Source organism: Peromyscus californicus, unplaced genomic scaffold, assembly GCF_007827085.1.
Source record: "Peromyscus californicus insignis strain IS unplaced genomic scaffold, ASM782708v3 Scaffold_3__1_contigs__length_106647218, whole genome shotgun sequence".
Taxonomy (NCBI): Eukaryota; Metazoa; Chordata; class Mammalia; order Rodentia; family Cricetidae; genus Peromyscus; species Peromyscus californicus.
Window position 1 is genome coordinate 48,833,307 of NW_026294551.1, and position 9,818 is coordinate 48,843,124.

A 9,818-nucleotide genomic window follows, 5' to 3' on the forward strand; every position below is an offset into this window, starting at 1 on the left:
GTTATATGAATTTAATTAAATATATCACTTTCCCTCTGCCTTAAAGGGCTACACAGACTTTTAGAATTATGAACGCTGCAAATGACAGGTCTTATTGAGGAAAGTTACAGAAAAGGACAGTCACATATATTTCAAAACTGAGGACAGATTCTGAAAATGATCATCAGACAATATAATCATTGCATGAACTTCATAGAGTGTCCTGACATAAACATAAATGGTGTAGGTCAATCATTCAATATTCTCTTTATTAGGCCAGAGACTTTGTAAATGCAAGATATGAATCTGCTGGTAGAAGAACAAAGAACATTGTTTAACACATACCTTCTGCATGTGGAAGGAGTTTATTCTGAAATGACGATGAACGGTATAGTGAATACATACACAGTTACCACCCAGTCTTTTATTACTACCATCAGTGCTCTGTGTTGTGCATAACTACATGAGCTATACTTTCACACTCAGGTTCTGCAATGGGTTTGTTTACACCAGTGTCACGACAAACGGGAGTAATGTGTCTCTAATGACGATGAAACACAAGGTCACAAGAGGGTAAGAATCACAGTGGAAGAGAGGAGGGAAAGAGTGTAAGGCCAGAGGACCTGGAGGATTGCTGCAAAATAATATCATCCGGACTTGACAGGGGTGTTACATTCATTAACCTTCAACAGCTCTAGTTGCCTGCACAAGACCATCCCAGGTCCCACCCACAGTTTAGGAGCTACAGGCAGCCAACTGCTGCTGAACAGGGAGAGCAGTTTTCTTAAGACAAGCTCTGTGGCAGGTTGCCCATTTCCCAGAATTCAAGCTACACCCATGTGTATGTGGAGAACAGGAGTTTGATTCAGTAGGAGATAGATTCATGTGAGCACATGTGTGAGGAGCATACATTAGATGAAGGGGACATGAGTTTGATAATGGAAAGTGAGGGTTCATGGGAGAAGTTTGATGGGGAAGGGAGAGTGGATATGATCAAAGTGCATTGTACTCATGAATGATATTGTCCAAACAGTACATTTTCTTTGGGGCAAAAAATAAGAATTTTCAGCTCCAGAATATTGTCCCCATAGAAAGAATTGTCTTGCTGTCTGACACTGACTAGATCATCATTCTGGTGAATGAGATTATAAATAAATGAACAAAGATGCAATTTATAACAAATCAAAGATGAAGGAAAGATTTTTACTTTCCTCAAATCTAAGAAACTCGAGGTGAGATGTCAATGAGCAGAGCTGTGACAAAGCATATGTAGGATTCAGAAGGGGACACTTGAGGTAGAAATTTCTGGAAGATCCTCAGCAGAGTGAATGAGGACACCTTCTGTTTCTCTGCAGGAGTCACTGGCCCCAGGAGAAGGAGACTTTGCCCCTGAGAATTCTGACCAGTGCTCCCTTCATGTCTTTGTTCCGCAGGCTGTAAATGAAGGGATTCAGTAGGGGGGTCACCACTGTGTACATGACAGCAGCTGCTGTGTCCTCTACCACTGAGTTGGAGGAAGATGATGAGGGGCACAGATAAGCCCTTATCACTGTCCCAAAGAACAGGGCCACCACAGCAAGATGGGACCCACAGGTAGAAAAGGCCTTGCGCCTCCCTTGGGCAGAAGGGACCCTGAGGATAGCTGACACAATGCGGATGTAAGACACGAGGATGAGCAGGAAGGGGATTAAGATGACTGCACCCCCCAGGTAGAGAAGCACAAGCTCATTGATACGGGTTTCAGAGCAAGCGATCTTCATCAGGGGTCCCAGGTCACAGAAGAAGTCTGGAATGACCTTCTTGGAGCAGAAGGAGAGCCGGAATATGAGGAAGGTGTGTGTCATGGCAACAACATTTGTAAGGGTCCAGCAGGCTGCCACCAAGAGTGAGCAGCGCCTGAGGCTCATGATCATTGTGTAGTGGAGAGGGTGACAAATGGCCACAAATCGGTCATAGGCCATTGTAGCCAGGAGGAAGATGTCCATGTCTCCAAAAGTCAAGAAGAAGTAGAGCTGGGCCAGGCATCCTGCATAGGAGATGGTCCTGCTGTGGGAGTGGATGTTCACCAGGGCCTTGGGTACTGTGGTGGAGGTGAAAAGGACGTCATCACAGGACAGGCTGGCAAGGAAGAAGTACATTGGAGTGTGGAGTCGAGTGTCAGTAATAATGGCCAGGACAATGAGCAGATTCCCAGTCACGGTGACCAGGTACATCCACAGGAAGATCAGGAAAAGGAATCGCTGCTGCTGTGGCTGTTCTGAGAGACCCCAGAGGAGGAACTCAAAGGTGCTGCTGGTCTGGTTCTCTCTTGCCATGAGCACAGAAGTCAATGAGGAAAATCTTGAGCTTGCTTTCTGAGATTTTTCACTCTAGATGAATGCTGGGCATACCCTTCTCTGAGCTCTAGAGAAGAATGATAGTAACCATCTGGTCCATGCATAGGACACTTAATGCAGCCTGCCCAAGATGCTCTTCCAGAACTTTGTGCAAGGTTCAATGATGACCATTAAAATAGTCTTCTTAGATGCTTTTCTACATTTCTTCTGGCCAAGGTCTCTTTGTTTACACTATATTTCTACTTAGCTATGCTCTAAGGATCCACAAAGATTTCTTCACCCACTTTCATGTGTTCTATAGGCACTGAATGCCAACCCTGCACCTTGTTCAGTGCCAGATAATTAACACAGTAATAATCCTTAGCTCCAGTCAGTTTTCAGTCTCAAGATATGGACAAAAGCACCTACTTTGAAATCTTAGACCATTTGGATTGAACCTGCCATGCCCAGTGCAAGCACTCTTGGATCTGTGGGTGGCTGTTTTCATCTGATGTGTTCTGATCCATCCGTGTCTCAAACTCAATATTTTGAAGACGACAGTTCATTTTTTCCATTCTTCTAGAAATCTTGTTTCATCAATAAGAAAACTACTTAGTAAAGGCCTGTGATATCCAGACTATTCTTCAGAGATTCTGCGAAATAGACAAAGGAAGATCAAAAAGATCTAGACCTCTGCTGTCTAGAATTGCAAAACTGGCGGAGGCATTTGTGGTTTTAGCTCTTGTGGTTTTAGCTCATGGGAGATGGAGGTAGAAAGATCAGCAGTTAATGGCTGACCTCTGCTACATAGTGAGTTTGAGTCCAGCTTGGGCTGTGTTAGAGCTCATTTAAAAAAATGGAAAGATGTAAAATGCTAAATAAGTTAATAAAACATATATGTGAATATGTACATGTTCACTCTATTTCAGTTCTACCAATGAACACACTTCTCTTCCAATTTCCTTTGTAACTTACCAAAGATATTCTGCATAAGACTAAACCCAATCTCAAAAAACTAATAACGACTCAATTTATGACCTCTCAAAAATTCAGTAAAAATTAATTACAGGACTTAAAGAAGACAGTGACAAAATTAGAAAATAAAAATTCCCCATCAACCTGGAAAAATTGTTAAATGTCTTCACTAGATAATTTTGGTAACAAAAAAAAATCTATTTTAAAAATTCTGCATTTCATAAAATAAGCAATAGGTTTTTGCCAAGCAGGATCACTGAATGTATTGTATAACATTGTCACTTTCTCCTTAATAACTATGCATTGGTTATGGTTACTACCTCCCCAAGATGTCTCCCAGGACTCTTCCTCCCCTCTAAAGATCACTATTTTACATGTGTTGGATTATTGTAGAGTACCCATAAATATGTACAATTATGTTATAGTACAAAATTAAATAATTTTAATTATCTAAATTGCTGAATGCTTAGGAAGTAATCATAATAATGTCACACACCAGAGTCTATGGAATATTATTAGCACAGCAAAGGAGAATACACTGCCTCAAACACCTTCACAAGATGCAGTAAATCAGACAGATGGCAGTGACACACGCCTTTAATCCCAGCACTTGGGAGGCAGAGGTAGGCAGATCTCTGTGTGTTCAATGCCAGCCTGGTCTACTGAGTGAGTTCCAAGACAGGCTCCTAAGCTACACAGGGAAACTCTGTCTCAAAAAACTAAAAAAAAAATACAATAAACCATCCACTGCACAAGGGCAAGAGCCACGTGAAGGAAAGAAGGAAGAAGAAAATTCATTTAAAGTTGTAATGGAGCTCAATATCTGAAAACTAACAAACACAAATCTTAGTTATATCCAACAAATACTCTGTCTACGTGCAAAGAATAAATTGGAACCCCTACCTCAGATCATACACAACATTAATTCAGAATAGACAAAAACCTAAAATATAAGGGCTAAAACTATGAAAGTCTTGAAAGAAAATACAGGTCTAAATTGTCAAATAAATCAATGGTTTCATAGATATGACATCAAATACATGTCACACAATAACATGTCAGTAAAGAAAACACCATCAAATTACATTTACTCTAATTAAATTAAAACTTAATTAAAAAATTAAAGTATTTGTGCTTTGAAGGATGATCCTAAGAATTTAGAGTGTGGGAGGTTTTTTTTGGGGGGATGGGAAGGAGTTCTGTCTTCAAGTTCTCCACATAGCTAAAGATGACCTAGAACTATTGACGCTTCTGCCTCCACCTCCTGAGTCCTGAGACTACAGGCATGTGCCAATGTGCTCCATTTGGGGAGTAATGATTAAAATTGTATCTATAATATACAAGCAACATTTATAACTTGATAAAAAGAAAATAGCTAACAGTGTTGTATTTTAAGTATTTTCCAGCATATACTTTCCCAAGCAACTTTACTGAAACCATATGATGAGATGTGTTTTTCTTTGAGTCTGTATATAATTGTTTCCTAGAAGGCATAGTTGTCTGTGTTAAAGTTTTCATAAACAAAGTGTTTTCTGTAGACAACTACTAAACAAAACTGTTTCAAAGACAAACGAAAAGGAGAGTGAGAGAAACAAACAGTGAGATGCCACTTCCCATCCTCTAGGTCATCAGGTCAATAAACCAGGTAACATCAACTGTATCAAGGATGAGAAAATGCTGAGGCCCTAGGACCCTGGTGGTGAAATGTGAAACAGTGTGACCAATATGGAAAACAATTTGACATTTCTTGAAAGGCTAATCATAGGGCTATTTAGCCTAGTTACACCAAAGAAAATGAAAAACTTGGACATAAATTTCTCAGCATTACTCATTATAGACGAAAGCTGAAAACAACAGAAATGCCTACCCTTGGTGCAGGAATCCACGGTGAGGCAGCAGTGGCCCTGACTCCAGAGGGCAGATGTCACAAGTGCGTGGAAGTTGGTGCTCTTCTGCATCAGAGCTCAGGCTGCTTCCTAAGGACTCACACTTCCAACAAGCCCAAGGTGATGCTGATGCTGGGCAGGGAGGGTGTGGTACCCTCCTCAGCCAGTCCTTGCTGTTCAAATTGAGCTGCTAAAGACTAAAGTCTGCAATGGGAATCCTAGCAACCATGTGCAACGAAAGGTCCTGGACTGGGCTCCATTTGAGCAGATGGCTTGAAAGGGAAAGTTTGCAGGATATCTAGAGAAATTTGAATAGGGACCAGACATAGACCAGAATAAAAATGATTATTAATTAAATTGAGGAGATATGTAAGAGGCTTCTTAAGATACAGACTGAAGTTTAGGGGTGTAAAATCACAGCAACTATAGCTTGTTTTAACATATTTCAACATAAAAGTGTAAGTTATTGCAACTTATATAAGATACAGGCAACATTAAATGGGTGTTCCAGAAATACAAACCTATTTTGTGAAATGAAAACTTAAGCTATGCTCCACAAATTCAGATGCCAAAGTCAAAGAAAATAAAATAACAAGAAAAGCAGCTGCAGTTATAAAAAATAAAATCCCAACATCGAATTCAAGCATCTGAGAAATCCCGAGGGATGAAACTAAGTAACTTGCTGGAACCTGAAGCCATTTCTACTAAGATAGAATGATCATTCATTTATAAACATTTTTTTAGATTCTATGCATTGTTTTAAAGATTAAGAAGACATACAGTTATATATCCTCGAATTTTTTAGTGTCAAAGATATTCATTCATCAAACTCTATTAATACTAGCAAGCATCTCTTGAGAACATTCTGAGATACTGCAAGGAGTTCTTCACCTGGTTTGCCTTGTTGGCCATTTATCTCAATTTGCTTGTGAGGAACCTGCTGCTCAGAGATCTTGCCTAATGCACACAGTAAAACTTTCCCCAATGTCTTTCTTGGGGTCCTGTTTTCCGGGTAGCCTCCCTGGTGATGTGAGTAGCTGACAATTCATCCTTGTTTCATGTCTAGTATCCTGCTATGAGTGAGTACATACCATGTTTGTCTTTCTGAGTCTGGGTTACCTCACTCAGGATGATTTTTTCTAGATCCATCCATTTGTCTGCAAACCTCATGATGCCATTGTTTTTTTCTGCTGAGTAGTATTCCATTGTGTATATGTACCACATTTTGTTTATCCATTCTTCAGTTGAAGGGCATCTGGGTTGTTTCCATGTTCTGGCTATTACAAACAATGCTGATATGAACATAGCTGAACAAGTGCTCTTATGGTGTGGTTGAGCATTTCTTGGGTATATGCCCAAGAGTGGTATAGCTGGATCTTGGGGGAGATTGATTCCCAATTTTCTAACAGGACCCCAAGAAAGACACAGGGATCGCCCAATGACAGAGAAATGGAATGAGATCTACATGAACAGCCTGGACATGAGTGGGGGTAATGAAAGGCGAGGGTCGAGGGAAAGAGAGCTTGGGGGAGCGGGAGATCCCAGCTGGATCAACAACAGAGAGGGAGAACAAGGAATAGGAGACCATGGTAAATGAAGACCACATGAGAACAGGAAGAAGCAAAGTGCTAGAGAGGCCCACAGAAATCCACAAAGATACCCACACAACAGACTGCCGGTAATGGTCGAGAGACAGCCCGAACTGACCTACTCTGGTGATGGGATGGCCAAACACCCTAATTGTTGTGCTAGAAACCTCATCCAACTACTGAGGGATCTGGATGCAGAGATCCATGACTAGGCCCTGGGTGGATCTCTGGGAGTCCAATCAACGAGAATGAGGAGGGTTTATATGAGTGAGAATTGTTGAGACCAAGGTTGGATAAAGCACAGGGACAAATAGCCAAATGAATGGAAACACATGAACTATGAACCAATGGCTGAGGGGTCCACACTGGATCAGGCCCTCCGAATGGGTGAGACAGTTGATTGGCTTGATCTGTTTGGGAGGCATCCAGGCAGTGGGACCAGATCTTGTGCTCATTGCATGAGTTGGCTGTTTGAAACCTGGGGCCTATGCAGGATTGTTTGGCTTGGCCTGGGAGGAGGGGACTAGACCTACCTGGACTGAGTCTACCAGGTTGACCTCAGTCTGTGGGGAAGGCTTTGCCCTGGAGGAGATGGGAATGGGGGGGGGGGCGTTGGGGGGAAGGTGAGGGGGACGGGAGGGGGGAGAACAAGGGAATCCGTGACCGATATGTAGAACTGAATTGTATTGCAAAATAAATTAAAATAAATTAAAAAAAAAAAAAAAAAAAAAAAAAAAAAAAAAAAAAAAAAAAACTTTCCCCAAACTCCAAAATTTGGATCTTTGCTTGGACCATATCAAGTTGACTCTTCCCTCTCATTTTTAAGTGAACTCAAAGCTGAGTCTTCCCTATCATAAGGACTTCCTCAGTGAGATAGGAGCAGATGACTAACAATGTCACACCCACTCAGGACAGTATGTATTATGAGCTATATAAGGATCTATGAAAGGAGATTATTCACCAGATGAGGGATAGATATACACATACAAACAATTTCCCCAATTTTGATTACCAAAACTAGAAATAGAAATTTTATAAAAATTAAGGCAGTAAAATGTCAAGAATAAAATCTATAAAATATCTAAGAATAAATACAAGTAAAGCCTAAGACCTAAATAATAAAAACCATAAAATTTTATATTAAAAAGAAATCCTCCTTATTTTAAAAGATAAAGAGAAATACTCCATATTCTAGGCTAAGAAAAGTTATTACCATAAAAGCTTTAATCTCTCTCAAATCAAAATATGATTATAATACAATTGAAATTAAATCACTAGTCTTAATTTTTAAGTCTAATTTCAAATAATAACAAGCCAACTGTACCTCAGTCACTCTCCATTATACTTTTCACTTGATAATTTATGACACTCTCTATATACTAAGGTTGTTTTGTTTTCTTTCTTCTTTTAGATGCCTTTCTAAAAATTAATTATTTCTTTTATATTTTGAGATGATAATATAATTGAATCATTTTGCCCTTCCCTTCAAAGCCTGCTGTACACCCCTCTTTGCACTTTTTCAAATTCATGGCCTCTTTTTTTCATTAATTGTTACATGACTACATATGTATACACCTATTTACACATATACGCATACATACAGATATATTCATACATGGATAACTATACATACCCATATATACATGTATATATGTATAATACATATTCTTAAACACATAAATGCTACCTGCTCAGTCTGTATCGTGTTCTTTGTAACCACGTTGCCAGGACTGACCATTTGGTATTGGACAACCACTTGGTGTGCTCTTTCCTGGAAAAGACGATTTCTCCTGCTCTCTGCTTTCCTTAGTTGCCTCTTATAGTCCTTTGTTTAGGGTTCAAGCCTCCCAGGTTTACACACACACACACACACACACACACACACACACACACACACACACACACACATTAATGTGTCTATTGTTGTCCTTGTTTTGACAATCATGTTGCCTTCTATTTTCTTGATAAACGTCCTGTTTCTTGCTCACAACTGTGTATTCATCCAGACTGAAAACACAATATGCACTTATAACATGCTGTGGTTGAGAACATACAGCATGCCCCTGGAACACAGGATGCTAACCAGCCAGAACATGGAGACTCATCTGTGTACAAGGGAATGTGCACTTGGTGCCACCAGGAACAGACAAGAGCAGAGCTGGCAAAGGACAAGCGAGCATCTGAGCAGCTAAGGAGAGACTCCAGGGTGCCTGGGGTCTGAGAGGACAGCTCCTCCCCTGGACTAGGACTGAAAGCCTGGCTCTGCCAGACTTAAGAGTTCAGGAACAAAGAGAGACCATCCCACCCTGAGGAAGAGGACACTTCCAGAAAAACTGAGCAGTGTGTTCCTGCCAGTGCCTCCAGCTGTGACTTGAGTAGTGAAGGAAAAAGGGAACAGCAGACCTGAATCCAGCAGGTTATTTATGGACCCTGATGCCCAAACTCCTAAATCTTAAATCCTCTCAGAGGGACCTTGCTGTAATCCTGTGCTGATCCAGGAAGGTAAGGTCTGTGAGTGGCCTCAAGTTCACACATGAGGGAACAGCAGAACCTGTGTGTAATCTCTACTGTTTTTGATTCCAAATGGCGTGCTGTGGTGTGGCGTGCTTTAGACAGAACAACAATAGCTTTTCAGAGCCCATGTTGAACCAAAATTGCTTCCTGATGGTAGCTATTGTTCAGTGACAGGGTCTTTCTCTCCATGGTGATCTAACAGACCCTGCCCTATGTCTCCTCAGTTGTCTTTCAGGGCTAGCTCAGTCTAGGTGGTCTCCTAGGGACCTGCCCCTTATCTTTTCCATAAACAGTCCAACCCTTGGTGTGTCTGTTCTGTTAGTCAAATAAAGTAGTTTTCAATTTCTTAGCCAGAAAGATTAGCCTTTCTGGAACTAATTGGCTAGTCAGAAATTAAATTTCACTGCCTCTATTTTAACACAAGAATTTGTCACTCTAATTGCTAACTCCAGCATCACCACCACATGAAAGGCCAGCCCATGCCCCTTTCTCTACCACTGTGATTCTGTAGTGCGTTAGCCAATAACGTCAGGAGCAAAGAGATATTCAGTATGCATATG

General features: G+C 40.8%; 1 protein-coding gene across 1 annotated transcript; it reads right to left on the reverse strand.

The window, feature by feature from the left end:
* Positions 1 to 1,337: 1,337 nt before the first annotated feature.
* LOC128122771 (olfactory receptor 1P1-like) lies at positions 1,338 to 2,294 on the reverse strand. Its single transcript, XM_052758489.1, has one exon. The coding sequence runs from the start codon at positions 2,292 to 2,294 to the stop codon at positions 1,338 to 1,340; it is 957 nt and encodes a 318-aa protein (XP_052614449.1).
* Positions 2,295 to 9,818: the final 7,524 nt, after the last annotated feature.